At 39.6% G+C, this 20,978-nt stretch overlaps 1 protein-coding gene across 1 annotated transcript in view; it reads right to left on the bottom strand.

Moving 5' to 3' along the window:
- The window catches only part of ZNF804A (zinc finger protein 804A), a gene marked incomplete at both ends in the record, with an annotated part of 131,774 nt that overhangs the window by 21,446 nt on the left and 89,350 nt on the right, over positions 1-20,978 (bottom strand). Inside the window, one exon of the mRNA XM_079539025.1 lies at positions 7,461-7,604. Coding sequence (XP_079395151.1) covers positions 7,461-7,604 — 144 coding nt within the window. The remainder of the gene's footprint in view (positions 1-7,460; positions 7,605-20,978) is intronic.

Here is a 20,978-nt window from a genome sequence, read left to right on the forward strand (position 1 = left end):
CGTTCCAAAATTTTCATGTGCTGTGTGAGGGTGGGGAAAGTTCAACTTAGTGAGTCATTCAGATCTTTGCTAGACAGTTGAAGTTGTAGCAGTAAGTGAGAAATAAAAAAATCGAGACCTACTAACCGCTGAAGCTCACACAGAACAGGCTCTGCAGTTAGACTGTTCCAAGAAATGGGGAATCACTTCTATGCATGCTGCCTGTCTACTCACATCTCCTTCTAAAAGGCAACACAAATCACCATGTGACCCCACCAGGGGGTCAGAACCACAACTCAAAAAAGAACAAGCTCTTTCTGAAATGAATTGATTTTGCATGGATCAGCAAAGAATGCAATTATTGCTATCAAATTGAGTGCGCCTTGTACTGAAAAGGTTACTCAGTTCTTCCCAGTGAGCTCCCACATGTAAAACACAGGCTGCTAAGCAAAAAACAAAACAAAACGAAACAAAAACCAGAAGTTAATTTCACAAAACCAAGTCATCCTGAGAGGTTGGAATTTAATACATTACTGTCAACGTACATCTGTCTTTCATTTAAGAAAACTTAGAACTTCATCGTAAATAATATTCTTTCCTTGATCTCTGGCAACGCAAAACCAGGAACAACCAAATTATTGCCATGCTTTTCGTTTCTTACACTTAATCTACATTCTACTTGATTACTTTCAGGACAGCAATGGGATTGCCTTTGGAATTTGAGAAAATTACAGAGAATGTATTCAAGTTGATTGGTTTGAACTTTGCAGCCATAATAACACTTAAATAACTTTGGGAGAGCGATTTTGTTCAAGAATGAATGACAACAAAAAAAGAATATTTTTCTTCCAGATAATTGCTTGGCTGATCTGCAGCCTGACACAACAAAGCCCGTGATAGGAAAGCTCTCATTTGACCTCAAAAACTGTATAAGTCAAGGTTTCAATCATTTCTGTCCTCCGGAATATTTTATGCCAAAGTATGCATTACAATATGCAGGGTGCTTCAGGAATCACGTACGTAACACTTCCTATTTTCAGACCTCAATTATTATCTTCATTCTTATCTTCGTGCTGAATAGAAAAAAGAATTTTCTTTTGTAACAACACTGGCCAAATAGCAGAAACCTGATAAATACTGATATAGTAAAGCTAAGTTTAAAACTTGCCTTGACTTCAGCTGGTTTACACACAGAACGTTTCATGCACTGATGAAATTCAACTGAATGTTGATGAAGCTCAACTAAAATATATGAGTATGACTTTCAATAACATAGTGAACCACACAACAGCAGAAATGCATGCTGGTGAGACAAATGCACAGGATGCATTGAGTAAATCATACTTCACTATATCTCCCTCTGTGGTTTCTTTCAGACAAGCTAGATTCCCAATGCACAGGTTTAATGTTATAAAAAAATTAAAGTAACTAAAAGTTCAAAAGCCAATATATGATGGAATCCGAAGCACATCTGGCAGAGACTGCACCAGGACATTTAACAGCGATCTGAGTGACACACCTATGCAGACACACCTGAGGATGACACTTAGACAATGGGTGGATGAATTATATTTGTGTTTATTTTGCACAGAGATATTCTATCAGCTATTTAACAGTGTAAGGACTGACAGGGATATTGAAAAGGACAGAGGATGCAGTAATTCAAGACAGAAAAAATGAAAGAAATGAGAGTAAACACCAAGTTTCTAAGCTCAGAAGGGGTTACAGCTGAGTAGGGCTAGCTCTGTATTAAGGAAAGGGCTTCTGGTGGAACCACGAGTACCAGCACACGGGCGTTAATATTTTGTTTGTAGACTATCTATGGGACCAGGCGGAGTATATGTTTTTCTATAGTAATTATGTTTGTTCTAAAACACCTCTTTGGGAAAAATAAGTCAATTGCAGTATAGAATTTCCTTGTAATTAAAAAAAAAAAAAAAAAAAAAAAAAAGTTGTAATTGTCAACAGTTATTACACTTAAACACATTTTCTTTGGTAGATAAGAAATACAAGGCTGATTAGAAACAAGACTGAATTCTGCAGTATTGACTGAAGAATACTCTGATCTAAAGTGTCAGTACATGTTTGGAGCTGAAGAGTGCCTGCATATTCCCTGACAGTGAAACTTGTCGAGGAGCCGATTCCTAGAGTTAAATTTTACAGGTAAAACAAAAACAGGAAAGAAAATAAATCAGCTTTTTCTTTCATTCAGGAAACAGCATAGCAAGTTCCTCCTCAAATAAATTCAGCCATTGCCAGCTAACTCTCAGACATCGCCTCCTTAACTTGCAGACAGGCTCCGCCATCCCAGCTGGCACCCAGGCGCTGCCTTGCCCCAGGCACCCAATGCCAGCAGCACAGCCCCGAGGGCACTCACAGCACAGCAGGGCTCTGCAGGAGCAGCTCCCCTCTTAGCCAGTCAGCCACAAGACAGTCCCCTTGGACAATCCTCTCGGGTGTTATGCTGTGAGTACCTTCTCATACTTCCACACAGCAGCGATTCTCCTTTATGTTCCTATTTCTGGAAAAGGAGGAGGTGTTTTGTGGTTGTGTGTGGGCTCCAAACGCACATGTATCTATAAGAACCACAGCGGAATATCTGTTGGTGTTCCCTTCATACTTAAAAAGAAATGAAAAGATAAGCATCTTTTCCTAAGGGAAAAAATTCAATCCAGGCAGAAATGAAAAAGTATGTTCTGTGAGTGGGAAATAACATTTAGAAAGAGCCAAATACTCAAGTAAAATCATTTAAATCCTATTTTATGCCTGCTTCACTTTGAGAAAAGTTAAGATTGCCCATAAAGGCACACAGTGATATCACTGTCTTCTCACCTGAGCGAACAGCTGAACTAAGGGAAGAAACACAAAATTTCTCCATTCCTGGAAGTCTGGCCACGAGAATCCTGACTGTCTGATTCCCAGACTGATGGTTCATTGGGCAAGCAGCACAGAAAGCACACAGCAACGTACTGCACTCGCAAGGAAAGGAAAAGATATTGCAGTAAGTGCTGCAGGAAGGGGGCTTTGTTCCTCAGCCCCCAGACCAGTGGGTTGGCACCTGGAGATCCATGCCTTCTTCTGTTCCATGTGGGCCCAGCTGGTGATCAAAGAAGGGATTTCTTTCATCACTCAGGGATGTTGATAGCCATGAACACTCCCCCATGACCTTCTTGTCTGCTCTGTTATCTTAAACATCCCCTTCTGGCTGGGCTCAGTGTGCACTACGATCCAAGCAAATGCACTGCTACCGCCAGCAGCAACGAGTTTTGTCACATACGTATAACATGCTTGTTTTGCTTGTAAGTAACTCCTAAGAATGTCTCTTGAAGCTCTTAAGGCTTTGTTCTGTACTAGAATAAAGCTCTTATTTGACACATTGCTCTGGAAGAAGACATCTTCTGGAGAATTATTGTTTCTGTGCTTCTAAGATGGTATATAATGTGTTGTCTTAGTCTGATCCAAATAGCTTCAGTGCAACTCAGCCTGCAAAGAGCAGCCTCGACAAAGCAACCTAAAATACTACTGCCTCCCAGTAAACATCTTTCTCTTCAGCAGCTGAGGGGACTGAGCTGCTGCAATCCATGTTTTCACCTATTTAAATTACGTTCCTCCTAACTCAACACAAACAGATGGGAACACTGGCCAACTAAGGGGCAGAAAAGCCCTATTTCTGTCAGGTACTTCTGTTTTTTGAAGTTACAGAGAATAAAGAGCAGCGAGGCATATTAAGATCACTCTTTACCAGGACACCGCTTCCACTGCCAACCATCCACCCGCCCCATTTCCTGTGGTCCCCATGAGCACTCCAAGAACTAAGACATTCTTTCAAGCAGCTTTTGTTTGGGATTTCCTATCTGAAATTTCCATATAATTGAAGAGAGCTACATGTGTTGCATAGGCAAACGGAGCATCTATTCTGAGGATCATGCACTCAAGATGATCAAAGGTCAGATTTCTGATGGGCTGCAGATTAATGTCCTCTGATCTACTTGGCATTAACCTCTAAAACTGTGCAAAGAAGAAAAGCTGTGGCTGAGACACAAAACAATGGTGTCTAGTAATTTAGTCTTCCTCTATAATTTCTACTTTAGTACCTCCATAAAATTTTAAATACATTTTTAGAGCGAGAAGATCATTTTCATACAGGGAGAGAGTTTGCAACACGACCTCTGATTCTGTGGGAAAAGTTTCCTGCTAAAAATTTACTTAACTGATTGTATTTGCATACGTAGATGCAAACACATCGGGACTCTTTCAGAGCAGCATTTTTGTTCTGATACACAGAAAAACAGTGCAGGGAGAGGAAAGTACATCAAACCCGGGTGTGCTGCCATGATATTAGGTGATAAATCAGGTCTGGGATGGAGAGGAAGACTTTCACATTCAAGAATAAAAGCACTTTGTTCTGGCAGCAACAAGCCTCTTGAGGAATGATGGATGCAGGAAACCCAGCTGTGTGATCCACCGACAGGACAAAACAACTCACCGCCTCCGAAGGGCTACGAAAAGACGAAGGTCATTCACAGCTTTACACTCACTGCTCTGCCACGTTTATCAAAACAGCAGCATTTCAAGGAGCATGGGCAGCATTTTTTTCCTATCCTGTGTGAATACAGCACTTCAGAAAGCTCTTTGTATGCATCCAAATGCTTAAGAAAATGCATAAAATCATACAGATGCTTTTGAGTCCTCAGATGGGTCTCAAAACTGCAATCCATTATTTTAGATCACCATTATCAAATAGGAATTCTCTCATTAGTACACTGGATAATACAGGTTCAGCCTTTGTCACATTTCTATCCAAATTGGGCCCAGAGCAATATAAAGACACCTATATTCAATTTTATTTTCTTTTGGTCCAGGCTTTCAAAGCAAACAGAGGAGTTCATTTTTCTTCATTACCACTTTTCAAGTTGCTTTTCCACGAGTATTTCTTAAAGGCTGGAGATATTAGTCTCCCAACCATACTGTCAAATCTAAGACCAAGAAAGCACTGAAAGAGGGAAAGAGGCAGGTGCAGAACTCTACATACTGGTCTGAACTCCTCCAGCTTCTAGGCAATAAAATTAATTTTACCCTATCCTTTATTTCTGGTCTGGTTGGATGGATCTATATGAGTGCAGAAGCGATATTAGACAACAAATCAAAGCACAAGCAATTCCTAGCAGCATGGGGTTCCCAATCCAAAAGGCAATTTTACAGTTTATTATTAAGTTTTGTATTTTAATCCTGGTTATTTACTGTGCTAGAAATCTGTGAATTTTTAGAAAATAAGGACAATAAAATTGAGATACAGATGTGATGAACACTTTATCTGAGGAACTACTGCATGGCTGACATGCGTGACAACAGAATGCTTGGTTAGGATTAAATAAGGCTTTTCAGAAGGGCTGGGATGAAATCAGGTGGACAGAGGTTTCAGCCACTTGATTATATGAGGGACACTGTGCTGGAAGCAGAAAAACAGAACTGACTGCATGTTACAGTTATTCTGGGAGCACAGGAGACTTTCATTTTTTTAATAAGCGCTTCCCCCTACCTGCTCACTATTAGTAGAAATGTGTGACTGAATGGGAAAGTTAGAGACAAGTAAGAGGCAAAACCCAGATCATCTGTTCATCTCCCACAGTAAACTGCTTGAAAACTTCTGCCACTGAGTTAGGAACGTCCACAGCAAAATCAGAGTATCCTTACAGCAGCATCTGCAAATGGCTCTAGCAAAATGAGGTTGCTCACAAATAGAGACTTGGTGTTAAACCCTTGAAAATCAGAGAGAGGCCATTTGCTGCCTGCCTCCTTTTTCACTGAAATACAGGAAGAGGAAAGACTAGCTTTTGTAACAGCAATCAAAGCCACAAAAGAAAATGCTCCAGAAGGGTTAAACCTGACTTAACATCTTAACTCAGGAATCGATAGCCTTATTTTCTAATAGTATTACAGAAAATGTTCTCTTTGTCCAAACGAGCACCCGTACAACTTGTCCTGCTGGAGAAGTGGCCACTTTTGTCTGATTTCCCACCAAAAAGAGGGGCGTTGTGATTATCTGACGTAGGAAGAGGATGGTTTACTGAATTTCACCAGCTAAGATGACACATGCAAACACTGACACCCCAAGACACCACTCAAAAGGTACAGGAACTGCCACATTCCTCCAAATGCTGCTGCTGCAGTGCCAGCATCTCCTGTCTAAAGCAATTAAAAAGAGAAGCAGCTGTGTGAAACACTGAAGTAATACCTGACCTCAGTTTCAAAGTACATTTTCATCAATACTGAATAGGTAGAGGAGCAATTACTGCAATCTTCAGGTTCTCATTATTTGGAAGTGTTTGAGAGCAGCCTGAAATTCCTAAGAGAGTTCACGTGGGGAAGAGTCTGCCCATCACTTTTTCCCCTGCCTTCCATAAATGAGGTGATTTTGTGTGATGGTGCCTGAAGGACCAGTTCCAGCTGTATTTAAAGTCAAAATACTTACAACTCATAATAAGCATCTCCAGGATGCAATGAAGTTACATACTAATTTCTAATATAGCTTTCCCTCCAGTTTCTCAAACATTCCTATAGCTGATGAGGTCTGCAGCTTTGTAGTTCTCATCAATGAATCTAAAACTCACAAAATCTAAAGCTGATAGCATCTGAAAGAAACTGCAGGAGATTCAATTAGAATGAAAAGCAATCGATTCTGATCCAGAACCTTATGGCTGCACCAGATAAAAACAAAGATAAAGGATAATTACCAGCTAATTGGACTAAGTGGAAACTTCCTGTATGGTTGTACCATTACGTATCCTTTTGGCAACGTCAACCAGTACATTGCTGACCACTCTGCAGACCATGAGGCTGCAGTGGCATGCTGCTGCCTTGTGAGACAACTGCATTGCCTCTTCCTTTTATGCTACAAAAGCAGGATACGGGACTTGGAGGTGCAGTGACAAAATGTGGCAGTAAAACTGTAAATTCCAATGTTTAACACCTAACACACATTTCACTGTGGACCGAGCCAGAAACTTTTCATTACGAAGGCTTTTTAAACTCAGCACATTTCAGGAAAATTATAGCCCATTTCACACAGATGCAGCTCTGAAAAGAAAGTTTACCAAAAAATATGCCAAGCTTCGTATCCACACCTGTTCCAACACAAATGCTTCCCTGTAATCTCTTAAATATACCACTGTACTTACTGACATGCAAAATTAAACTGAGGACAAGTGAATGCTATATTTACTTTTTTTTTTTTTTGTCATTTCTTGTACCTTTTTACCATTTAACTGTTTGCATTTCCATCAGAGAATTCCCCACTCCTTATGTTTCAGAATTTTTGGCTGTGAAACACTTACAACTTGTTCCTATGAAAACTGCCTGCTTTTTTCCAGAATCTGAAATCTGATGACTGTGATTTTCAAGCCATCCCGAAGGACACTGAAACCAAAAATGTCAACATTCTTGCTGGAACGAAGTTTAAATAGTGAGAAGATTCCTCTTACCTGCTTGTGAGCGTGATCGTATGAGTTGATGTGATTGTCAAACTCCTGGTGTTTATAGTACTGCTTGTCACAGAGTGCACAGTAGAAGTTGGCTTTCAGATCTTCCAGGGCTTTTGCTATCGTGTTTTTCTTTTCAGCATAATCCTGGGGGGGAATGGAAAAGCAATTTTAGTATATTCCTCTGATGCTGCGAATGGATTTTGTGCTTTGCAGTTAATCATATTTGTAAACATTTACACACTTCCATAACTAAAAGCCTTCGCATATTTGCTGTGTTACATTGCACATATTTACTGTATCTGCTGAGAGGCTCAGGATTTGCACACTTCAATTTGCTATTCAGTTGCCTGCTCCCCTCAGGGCTCTGTCAGACATTAGACTACAGATGGATTTCCTCGGGTCCTTTCCAAATACAAATATTTATCGTGCTGAAGGTTATTTTCCAGTTAGTTTCTACCAAAGACTCGCTGTTCAGATGACCTGGGAGGTGACATGCCTAAGCAGAATGATCACAAAGACACAAACTCCAATAATTGAGTTAGCAGACTTTCACAATGAAACGTGCTTCTTAAAAAAGGTAATGAAAAACCTCAACTGTGCCTCTCTGAGCACAGAAACACATGAGAACATGATGAGTTCTTTCGTAGCTGAGAGTTAATGAATATCTTCCAAAGCTCTGTCATCCAGCATTAGAAGGAAAGACCCACATCTCCATTTACCATACTTTAGCAAAAGCATTTAAAACAACCTTGCTTATTATTTATGAACAAGTACTATACAAGCAATATTTTTTCTTTCCTGAATGCATTGATGACAACATGGCAAGTTCTGAAACAGCATGGAAATGGTCTGTCATCTCAAATTAGTTGAGCACCAGTTACACATTAAACATGTCGAATTCAGTGAAAAGCCTCCTGCTTTTCTGCTTTTGACAAGTCTTAGAACTGCATGCTGAAGCCCCAACTGCAGCTAACACTGTAAAATATAAATATTTTACACTTTGAAATACATCTGTGTTGTATGGAAACCTATCCTGGAGACTCTGCCATTAGTTTTTAGTAACAGCAACACGAAACTGTAGGTTTTGAATCACTTCAAGCATTACTAAGATGGCTGTGTTAAAGAAAGCAGTAGAGAAAACATATCAAAAGCCTCAAAGGGCAGAGACTCCCCTGATACAACTCAAAAGTACTTCTCACAATCTGCAAAGGGACCCTATATATACTTTTACTGGTTTTTAGAACACAACAAAGGAGAAAACTGTGGCTTCGGGGGATCATAGTGCCTATGATACTTGAAAATTAAAACAAAAAATATGATGGATTCTAAGAGTAGAGAAATAAACAATCATTTCTCTCGTACAAAGATCTCACAACATGTTCTCAGGCGGAATTCTGCAAGTCATACTGATGTAGGGCAGTAACTTAAATAAAATTATGTAATATTGTTGGTGTTCCTCTTGAAATAAAGCACCATTTTTGAAACGCTTATACAGCAGAACATAACCTGAATGGGATCTGTGCAATTGTAGCTGATATGCACAATGGACCCCAAATGGAGCACAGACATGAGAACCCTGTGAAAGCTGTACTGCAAAATAATAAAATCTCATCGTACCTGGAGTTCTTTGATGGGGAGGGCTCATTTTATATTTCAGTATCATCTAAAATAAATGCAAGTAAACACAGAGAAGAAACAACAGCAGAGTTTGATCGTGGACACAGGAGAAGAAAAGACAGGATTTCTTTATGACAAGATTTGTACTTTTAAAGCCAGTAAATATTGGATGTCAGGAATACACAAATGACTGTACTGGATCAGATCAACTTCTTGAACCTAGTAAAGTTTTGTTGTGTATAACAAAGGTAAAGTGACCTTTAACTGAAGACTACTCTATTCTTCACTTTGCTTAGAAGCCCAACAGACATTCTATTTATTCTCATATTGGAAGAGGTCACAAACATCCATTTTATAATTCCTGTTGTCTGGGTCATTCATAATTGTATACACCGTATCACAACATCTCTGTCTGAACAAAACTCTTCTGCAGTATTCAGTCATCCCTCAGGCCCAGGTCATGCATTGCCTGCCCTGTCCTTTTCACAGCTTCCAAAGCCTTTCCAGCTGTACTCTCCTCTCCAACTCTTTTGATCACCTGTATCATCGGCTGCTGTACAGTATTCGGTTGGCAGGAGAAGTTTCTATTCAACTACTAACCTTCACTTGATTTGCTGAACAACATGAAGTAAGCGGGATACATACAAAGACAGCATGTACTGCCTAGAAGAATGGGTTAAACACTGGCAGAAGACAACAAGAGGATCTGGATGAACACCAGCGCAATCACCAGTTGCTACAGGAGAACTTCATTGGTGAAATACACTCTTTGTGATCTAAACATAGGCAAAAAGAATCACTGATTGTGGACGGGGGAATCAATCTGAAACAAAGTACTATTGTGACAAAGAATTGCTAAAGAAATACTAACAGTCGCTATTTTTCCAAAATTTTGCCTTGCATTTGAAGCAATCATGAAACACAAAGTGCTCTCTTCACATTATCCCCTATGACCACCAGATGAAAATTACATATTTCATTCCAACCTGCAGGAAACAACACTGAACCACCACTCCAAACACCTGGGTTGATTTCTTTTAAGGTTCATGTTTCGAAGGATGAACGGGGAATGGAAAAAGGAGAATGCAGACAGATTCTCTGCTTGTTAAACCATTTGTATTGACTTGGAAGGGAGCACTTCTTTGGAAGAGGAGGCTTTTGCTAGCGCTATGAATTTCAATGAGAGACAGCTGCCCAAAAACTGACAGTAAGAGATGACAGTCCCTGGACCTTGATGGCAGCAGGCTACGGATTGCAGATGGAAATGACAGCAACTAGCTGGAAAGGAACATGCCAGAAGTAAAGCAGTGGCCAAAAGCATTTAAAATGGCTAACTATTACCGGGCTTAGTCTCAATTCCTTCCAAAAAAATTTGCAAACCATACTGGAAATTTTAAAAAGGACACTGAATTATGATTCATCTCGGTTGTGGAACTCAGAACTGAGTGTCACTTAGTTTCATTATTTTTTTCCTGAAAGGCTTATTATCTGAAAGCCTGTGGCTATAATTCACTGGAGCCATCTTTCATAATTGATATGAAAGATCTCTAATAAGTGCTCACATCTCTCAGCTGGCCTTATTTCTCTACATCCATCTTCTGCACTCTCCAAATCCTTAAGCCTTAAGTGCAAATGCTGCTGCAAGCATCTGACAAATGGTGCAAAGAGCAGGCTCCATCTGCAGAGGTGTCGCCTGCAACAGCAGGATGGGACCTTCTGCTGCCATTGCACGGACAGGAAGAAAGGAGGAAAGTAACACAAGTATTTATTGCTTCCCATGGATAACTTCAGGAAGTTGACAGGATCCCTTGCTCTGGAGGATGTTTTTATGTAGTGCTACGTAGATTTAAGTCTCATATGTCTACAGTCTGTAGAAAGGTTAAGCAGGAAAAAGTGTAAGAATGTGAAATTTAAAACCCCACCTACACCACTCTGATTGCCACAGTGAATATTCTTACCTTACAAGAAATGTGAGCATGCTCTACTGCAGCAAGCCATTTCACATTTACTGTAGACATAAAAGGGTCAGGCAGGCAGGCACTGCAAAGTAAAATGTATTACAGAAACAACCCCCTTCTTCCAGAGTATTTACTGGTACAGTCCTCCCAGGGAGGATCAGGCTGCTCTAGTCTGAACCTCTGGGTTTGACCACATTAGACCTGACTGATGTTCTACAGCATGCATGCTTCACAAAAAAAAAAAAAAAAAAAAAAAATATATATATATATATATATATATATATATATGCATATATGTTTGTAAAGCATTTTTTTTTGTTTCCCAGTGCCAAAAAAAAGAAAGGCAAAATCATATTTTGAGCACTGTAAAAAAAAAATCCAACTTGTTCTCTTGCTCTAGTGAAACTATTCTATATAGTTGTTGTATTTTCAGAGTCTGCTTAAAAACATGCTGTTACCACCCTTCTCTCCACCCTTCCACCCCAACAAAAAGAAAGGAAAATGAAAAATGAATCAAGGGAAAAAAAGATGTAGCTTAAAAGCAGACATTTCTATAGCCATTTCACTGCAATATCTATGGACGCAAGTAATGATGCCTTCATTTCTGGTTTATTTGCTAGGTGCTGTAAAGATAGTGAGAAGGGCAGATTTCACCGAATAAAAGGTACGATTTACTAACATCTCTGCTATCAATCTCAGTATTTCTAAGCACGTATCATTTGTTTTAATATTTTCTTATATCACATTCTTTTCCCTCATATGAACAGTCCATACATCATCCACTGAACTGGAAGGAATAAATAAAAAATAGAATGCATTCATAATATTAATGCGTTCTAGCACCAAACCTAATTATTTATAAGGTTCCTGGCCTTATGAAGGCAGAAAGACCAAAGCAGAAAGATTAGATACACTGATCAAATTCCTCATTGATCTCAGCAAATTCGTATCGTGTAGCGAGCTTCCATTTCATTCTGAGCTGAAAAGGAGACCGGCAGGGACAACAGTGACAATTCTGTCACATCTTCCCTGTTACCTTACTTCAAACTTTCCTGTTAGCTGTGAGATGTGATAGCAACCCACAGCTCTCACAGGGCCATAAACATCAGATTGTTATTTGGTTGATTTTTTGATCCCACCTGCCACGCTCCTTCCAGGCAAAGGAGTTTCCAAGGGCAGCGACCCCACTGCTTCACTGCTTTGCTGCATCAGGTGATTACGGGGCTGAGGAAGAAATAGTTACCCTGAAGACCCCTACATAAATTGAACATCACAGGTTGAAAAAATAAAAGTAAAAAGAAAAAAGCACTCTGCCTTTGTTCTCTCTTCATGATGACCTGCAGACATGGGGCTCCAAACAGAACAGGTCCCACATACAAGGAGCCGCTCAGCTGCTGGGTACAAATGAAAATGCTACTGAGGACATGCAAATACTTTTGCATACGTATTCTCAGCTTTATGACAGAATTTCACATGTAGGCACACATTTTGGTATCAGGACAAATAACATAGTGAAATCAGAAGGAAACAGCTCACTGGTTCCAGCCAGAGCTGCTGGTTTCCTAACGCCACCCTCACTTTTTTGAAACAGCACATTTCTCACCACCCATACTCATTTGAATGGATAAACTCTGCCCCTGCTCCACATGGAGAGAGATGGATGGGCGCAGGGACAGAGCTGGGCCCACTGGAACCCAACGCATCGCAGAGTAGTGTCCTGCAATGATAGGATAGAATTAACTGTAAAGGAAGCTAATGATGAGACAGTAATTTGTTATCAGATTTGTCTGTCTCATTAACTTCCTTAAAGCACTTTCAACTGTATAATTACTTTTAACTGGAACTCATAAAATCACTTAATTAGTTTTTTTGCCATTAAAACTAAGTCTTGTGCATATATCTGTAGGATTATTTATTCTAGCGATTTGAAAACTATTTCCAGGCAGAGCACTCACTTAAAAGTTGACAATGTTGGACGCACATTTTTGCTTGGATACTCATATTAAGAAGGGGGCTCTTCACCAATGTTTTGTGAGAAGTCTAACGTGGGCCTGCTTATAATGAAGAAAAGCTTATCTACCCCAACACCACCACTCATTTCAATCCATGAAAGATGGAATAGAAGAATGTCTTGCTGTAGAAAAGAAATGTTTAATAGCGGAAGACAAAAAGGTTTACTCAGATGTGTATTAAACTCAGATATGTATAATTTTTTTTTTTTTTTTTTTTTTCCTCTGGATGTTTACCACTGTCAAATGACAAGCAGGAGAAGCCTTTACTGGTCTGCCTGAAATAGTCCAGTCATATGCTTATGCATATAGAAAAGAATTCTGATTTAAAGAAAACTTGCAGTTGATATTCAGCATTTCATTTCCTTCTAGCAGGCATCTAAAGATGTTCATACCTCCTCAGTGTAATTTCCTTGACACATAAGTGTCGAATATAATTAGACTCTTTGGAAAATCAAGCTCTTACATCTGACCCTTACAGCACCACCCTAAACAAAACAAAGAGTCTTTTAACCCCTGCAGAACTCATAACCCTGAAGCAGACCACAAACCACTCCTGAACACAAATGCCACACTGGAACCCATCTCAATTTTTATGCCCAGCAGCCTCCCAAGAGGTCCAGGGGCGCTGGATTCAATGATCTCTGGAGGTCCCTTCCTGCTCCTACAATTCTGTGATTCTGTGAAAGGGGGCTTGAGGATTGATTTCATCTCAAGATAACCCGCTGCCAATTGACTAGTAGCTATTCATTTGTGTTAGAAGCTGCTGTAGAGCTTGTCAAGCTCTACAGACTTGTTCGTGCACTTAGTTTTTGGCCTGGTAAAATTGCCAATTTAGTTGATTGAGGCACTGGGGAGCAAGAAAATTGGACACCACCTGTAATATATGTAACTTTGACTATGGCATTGGATTGTGGGGCGACTCGCTCACTGAGGCCTGTGCGCTTGTACGTTCGGATCAGATGTCTCAATTTCAGTTTCCCTGGCTCTGGCTGTTGATCGTAACAACTCTTTTTCTACAGAGATTTTTATTATGATCGCCAATACCAATTTCATGCCTAAGTTTCCAAAACTTCATTCTTCCTGTATTTTCTCTTTTCTGTTTCAGCTTATATTTTTAAAACCTTTTTTTGTGTGTGTGTGGAACAAAAAAGAAAAGCAAATGGGAGTAGAATCATACTTTGAACTGAAATTAATACATTCCCTTCCAATTTTCTTCCTCTCCAGAACACAACCGCTCCACAATAGGTTGAAATTGCGAGCCATTCTACTTCCATATCAATAACCCAGTTACTTAAATATACATCAATGCCTCGAAACCCAGGAACACTGCATGTTTACCCCATCAAGGAAGCTGTACGCTGCATTTTAAGATCAGCAGGTGCGCTGAGTTTTCACAGTTGATGCATTTGCTCCGAGCAGTGCCTACTGTAGAAAACACTCATGAAAAGTTTTCTTTACAGACCTTCATACCGATTCCATTTTACTGTGACTTTCCAGACCATTAAACCTTCTCATGCAAATTTCCTATCTTTTTATAGCTCCAGGGACCCATCACTGCTAGCCTTCCTTCATGTGCTTTGAAATGATACGCCACAAGCACTTAAATATCTGGCCATTGAAGAGGTATCTGAGAGAGGCTAAGGTCTGAAACGCTTCTGGTTTGTGTGCCTCTGCCCAAGAAGTCTGATTCACTGATGGAAAACACTTCAGATGCCAACAAGAATAACGCTCCACTTCTCCCTGTTACCATAACCCACTGCACAGTCATTAAATGGAATTCATCCTACAGGGCTTGACCAGAGTACTTTTTTACGAGAAACACAAGGAATTACACTGCTTGGCTTCTTCAGTTGATTAATTACGAACAGGCACAAGCTTAAGTTTACAGTTGGTTTCAAAAAAACCGTTCTGTTACCATTGTCAGAAAAAATGGGAAAAAAATGGAAAATATTACTACTTCTGGCATCTTCCAATAAACCCAGTCTCTCCACCACACAGGAATTCCTTTTTTTGCACAGTGTTTTCTGGCCAAGAGCCTGATAGAATTCCTCAACAGGTTTGAAGCCCATAGAAACAGTCAGTCTTAAATAAGAAATAGACTTAAATTTAAATTTTTCCTAGGGGGGGAGGGGGAGAGGAGGTAAAAAGCCCTGCATCACCCATGGATGCAACTGTGCTTAGAGATGTGCAGAGAAAATAAGGTGCATCCACAACATCGTCAGGCTTCCTCAAAAAAAAGTAATAATTCAAAAAAAATCAGCAGGATGATGTAGGTTAAAAATACTTCAGGTTAGGGGTGGAAGAAAGGAATCTATATATATTCATATATAGATACATATATAGATATACATATAGATACATATAGATATATACATAGACAAATAGATAATTAATTCCTTCATATATATACAATTAAAACATTAATGACTTTACATCCGAGTTTAGGTTTCCATAAAACTATGGGTGCAAAGCTCTTCACTTAATCCTCATGAAGGAGAAGTTACCTGGAGGACCAAGAATCCTACGCAAGCAGAAAAAAAGATCAGAAGGGAGAGACAAATCGTGGCATAAGGTGCTGGACGGAAACAGAGAGATTCCAGCATTAGCAGTAGGCTCAATGAGTTCAGTAAAGGAAACAGATTTCTTGTGTATGACTACTCTCTGGTGTGTGTGTATGTATGTGTGTGTGTGGTGTGTGTGTGCTTTTTGTTTTCAAAGGCTTCATTTTCTTAGATTATTCAGTTCTCATCTAGCCTTAAGCCGTCTCTGCCCAGCCAAAAGTTTTCCTTTTTTAGCTAAAAGAAGCTCCAGCTGCCTTGAGGGAATAAACAAAAAAGAAATGCTCAGTGTCATGGAAACTGCATGTTGCACAACACTTTTTTTTTTAGCTGGAAGAATCATGGAGACCTAAGTGACATTAGCATTTCTGAACACGCTCATCATTTGTGTTAAAAAGCAACAACAGCTGCAATATTGCTGATAATAGTAGACAGATTAGCAGCATTCCAGCTTATCTATGGTTGATAATACACTGCAATAAGTCTGATTTCGTCTGGGCCTGAGTTTCAAGTGTGGATTCTCCATCATGCACGAATTATGCTGAGGTCTTTTCCTCTTCCAAAGCATTTATTAGATCCTCTAGTACTGAAAAAGTATTTCAAACTTAAAGACACTGAGATCTCAGATTCTTTGCAAAATCAGATGCAAATGGGTTTTCTACTTCATGTTTACACGCATGCACATGTACGCACAAAGATATGGCAGCATAAACCTAGCTTCAGAAATCAGATTCAAAGACTCTACTCAATAGCTAAAATGATCCACCATCCTACTGAATTGCTGTAACAGAAAGGGATCCAGGAAGACACCAGGCCCTGCTCAGTCTTACAAAGAGAAATCTCCAAGGGATCTGATCCACACGGAACAGTAAAATCTCAAATCTGGGCGGTCTTAGTGCTGACCTTTCCAGGAAGAACTGTGAGGACCAGGTAATCTTCAGAGGTCTCTCCCAATTCCTCCAGCTCACCACAGGGTTGTCACAAGGCAAAGACTACATACCAATGCCTTGTTGCCTCTAACTGTGCTAATAATTATGAGGAATTTCCCTTTTATTGTTGCAGGATGGGCATCAAATAAAAATACAATCATTTTGCCAAACCAAGCTCCATCCTATGGTAAATACCTTGCTGATGTCAGACAAAAGCCTTTTAACCATGTTCAGCCACTCCAGCCAATACATTTGTTTCCTACAGACAGGGGCACAGCAAAGGATGCTCAAACGGGAGATCTGTGCCTGGATGTTGCCAAAAGATGCTAAACAAAGGAAAATGTTTCATGTTTTTTCCTTCCAATTTCATCACTAGCAATGTTGCTAAATCTTTATGCATATTTTTAATGGCTTGCTTCATTTGAAGCGTTGCTTTATCAAAGCTTGTGGTATGTTTTAATCCCCTTGCATGTCATCAATTTTACAAACCAAAGCTTATAATTATATGACTTGTGTACAAAACAAAGTGAATGATACCTACATTTATCACAATCAATGCTTTTTCATAAATGGCTTCTCAGCTGGTTTTGTCTACGGAACCACATTACATCAAGTAACGGCAACATTCCTACATACGATAAGACTGCACTGACAGAGCCCAAGAGCTCAGCCAGTTCTCCTAATATGAGGCAGCAATTGTGCTGTGATATCTTTAATTTGGTACAAGCAAAATCCTCTTAAGAGCATCTGCTGGAATCCAAAAGGTCAGACATGAAAGTGGCAGAAAATCAATACCGACATCTTCCGTCACCCAGTACAATCTACAGAACTCTTTCTAAGCTTAATTGCTTCTTTCTAATCTATCTAATATTTGGCTGTTCAAGTCCAGCTTACGTAACATTGCAGAAATACAGAAGGAAAAGGGGATTTTTTTCAGTACTGAAAGCCAGAACAAAGCTAGTTCCTGGGTGGGCTTAGTGCAGAAACCGTTTGTTGAGCGACTGCCAAAAGCCATGGCAAAGTAACTGAGCATACGCCATCAGCTGCACCACTTCTGAGGTGATTTACCCCAACATCTGAGACCTACTGATAACTACTTTCTCCACACCTCTTTTCTGACAGATTTTTAAGGGCAGTTCCTCTGTTTACATGTTTATAAGGGTTAAATCAAAATGCAGTGAAAAAGAGATGCCATATGCCTTCAGATTCTGCTTTCTTGCCTACTGCATTTTTAATTATGAATAAATACCAGCAACTATCCAGCCACTAATAATCAATACATGCAACATGGAGGAAAGCATTAATTTTTCAAGAAGGGAACTTTAATATGAAGCCAAGAAAAGGTCATTCTAATCTAAAACAGATTAGAACGATAATGAATTAAACATCCCTTTAACTCTGATCTGGGAAGTTCACAGGTGCTCTATCTGTTAGCTGCTTTCTCTCATAAAAAGTTCCCTTAACCAAAATAACAGAAGAAAATAAGCGATTTCAGCAGACTGAGAATGACCTTTTCTGTCCTTGAAAAGAAAGTTGAAAGTATAGAAAAAAATCAGCTCTCTGCTGTATCCTGATTTGATTTGGATTCTTTCCAAATCAAGACAAGTTTGACAAGTCTGTCCATTATATTAGTTTTCCCACAGTCTTCATTTTTGAGTTTTCCAAGCACTTTTTTAGGACTGTGACACTCATAATAAAATGGAGTTTTATAAGTCAGTAATCATGCAAGGAAGTAAGGAAAGAAAGTAACGATGGTGGCTATCACCTTGTTTATTAAATGCAATCATTCAGTGTTTTGAAACAACCTATAGCAAACATACAGTCACAGAACAGCTCAGCTTGGAAGGGCCCCTAAAGCATATGCAGCTCCAACCCTCTGCCAGGGGCAGGGCTGCCACCCCCCCAGCTCTGGCTGCCCAGGCCCCCATCTGAGCTGACTTTGAACTCCGCTTTATTCAAGGAAAATGGTTATTTTGGTCAACTCAGTGCAAGTAAAATCTACCTGCATGGAAACACAGCCTCCTTCTCAACCCAAGCCGCCCTTTTACCGGGTATCTCTCCCACACAAACGGAAAGAAGGCACACGGAACACCGCTGGCAGAAAAATCAGAGGACCTTCCTGAGAAATGAGAACTATTCACAGCCCCATAGCACTGCAAGAGATGAACAGGCTCTCTATTTTATCTAACATTATTTAAGGCTTATCAAGTAGCCAGAACGGCCACAGGAATCATCAGGCCATCTACACAGCACTGACAGATCAGACACTCTGAGGAGTTACATTTGATGACATAGGTACCTATTTCCCCATTTTGAAAGCATCTTACAAAAGGAAGAGTCTAAACCTACTGCTTGGAATAGCTCTTACTGTTATGCCTCCTCTTTAAATGGCAGTTCAGAGGCTTTTAACGTTGACCCCGCACACTTAATTTTAAAAGCAATGAGAATGGAACAACTTAATAGAAATTCATTGACCTTTTAAAAAGCTTTTCTACAGTGTTTTCCCTCATAAATTGGTGAAGTATTTACTAGCACAAAGCTTTTATTTTTTCCATTAACAAATACGTGTCCCCCTCCATCCTTGATTCTAGTATCTGTACTAATGATATCGTAACTACATGCCACACAAATAAATTTGAAACAAAGCATTCTAAAATTCTATTTTGGAGTGGTAAAGTCCAAGTGAGAAGTAGCAGACAGAACAGCCATTAATTATGCTCTGCACAACAGTATAAAAGTGAAAGTGCTAATTCTTTTAATGCATATTTAAGCAGCTGTTTGCACCTAAAGGAACCATCCCATAAAATAAAATGGCTACTTGAAATCATGCTAAGAAAATCATTACCAGAAAAATTACAGTAAACTCTGCAAGTAACAAACCAGAAAATCATTATTCTGTTTCATCGTTGCATATGTACATATATAAATACACACAGCACCCAAACAGCACATCCACTGCATTGCAGGGTCTGACCATCAACGGAGTCATGGCTCATCAGCTGGAATGCCCACCATCACCACCTAAGACAAGCTGTCATGCCCAGTATCATCAGTGGGACTAACAAGCTTCTACCAGTAGTAGGGAGCTAAAACAGTTTCGCCTCACCATCGCTGGTAAGTCAACAACAGATCTCAGTGTGCTGATGCACCAGAACAAGAAAATACTGGTCTTAAACTTTTTTCCCATCCTCTCCACTTTTACTCCATCTTTTGAAATGACAAAACACAGTTCAAAGTAAGTATACTCCCCAACACATTCCTCACTTTTAGGAAACAGTACCACAAAGTAATTCTCCTGAAGAACGTCACAGAGAATATTTGCTGTCCAAAAAATAAGGCAAATGAACTCCTTTCCTCAGTTTACATACTTTCTTAAGCAGAAAAGGTATGAGGTCTTTATGGTTTTGTTCCCTAGCTCCGCAACATTAAAGCATTCTTTTCCAAAATATCTGATTATGTAACTCTCCACGGTTAGAGCAATAGATTTTCAGACTTCCAAGTCCTTTTTCTTCTCTAAAGTTGATACACATATACATGATTAAATCAATATTATCATGCCTGTGGTATTTCCTTCTCCTATGTACATTAATACGATTTTCAGGCAGGCATGGTGCATATGACCATACAGGATGCCAGCTCAGGCATCGCACAGCTACAGAAGGCAGAACTGTACTAGCACAGTCCATTTTCCCCAGCAGAATGGAACAGTTCTTAATCCACTGCTGAACATATTGACTCGGTGTGAACAGAGAGGTGACATCAGTATCATCAGTGGGCAGGATCAATGGAAAGCTGAAGAACTCAAACAATTCCATGTAAATACAACAGGAGCACATTAAAGCCAGTGTAAGATCAGATAACGTTGATTTGATTGAATAGCACAGAGGAGAAAATGTGGTGTGCTGTGCTAGCACTTAACTTCATTAACCAATTTAAAACATTGCTTTTCTGATCTGATTATCAATGTAACGGCTTGGAAGTACTGAATTGCAGAAAGAGGTGTATGGCATCTCTTCAGTGCTGTGTAATTAAAAGCAAACATTGATTGCCTGACTGTTGAAGCCAAAATCTCTATCAAATACAACTTTATTGAACAATAAATTCAATTTCAGATTTGCTTCTCGTTTTAAGATTAAACCATTCTGTTACACACAGAGAATGTACACGGAAAGCATTTACTACATAAGCAGTCATACCCCAGCAACAACAATTTCCATCTTGCACTTAAACGCCACCCAAAATGTCTCCTCAGGAGACATGCCTCAGGTAGTTCTGCTTGAGCCAGTCTGATGTAAATCAACCTGTGCATGTACCACAAAAGCTATGCTTACACAATAGCCAGCATCTCCAAATAATTCCTTATGGCCTTTCTACGGGTTTTAGTACAAAAACATCACAGTGAAAACAAGGAACATCTTCTAAGTCATTTTTATTTAAAAAGAAA

The sequence above is a fragment of the Tetrao urogallus genome (assembly GCF_951394365.1).
Source record: "Tetrao urogallus genome assembly, chromosome: 8".
NCBI classification, from domain to species: domain Eukaryota; kingdom Metazoa; phylum Chordata; class Aves; order Galliformes; family Phasianidae; genus Tetrao; species Tetrao urogallus.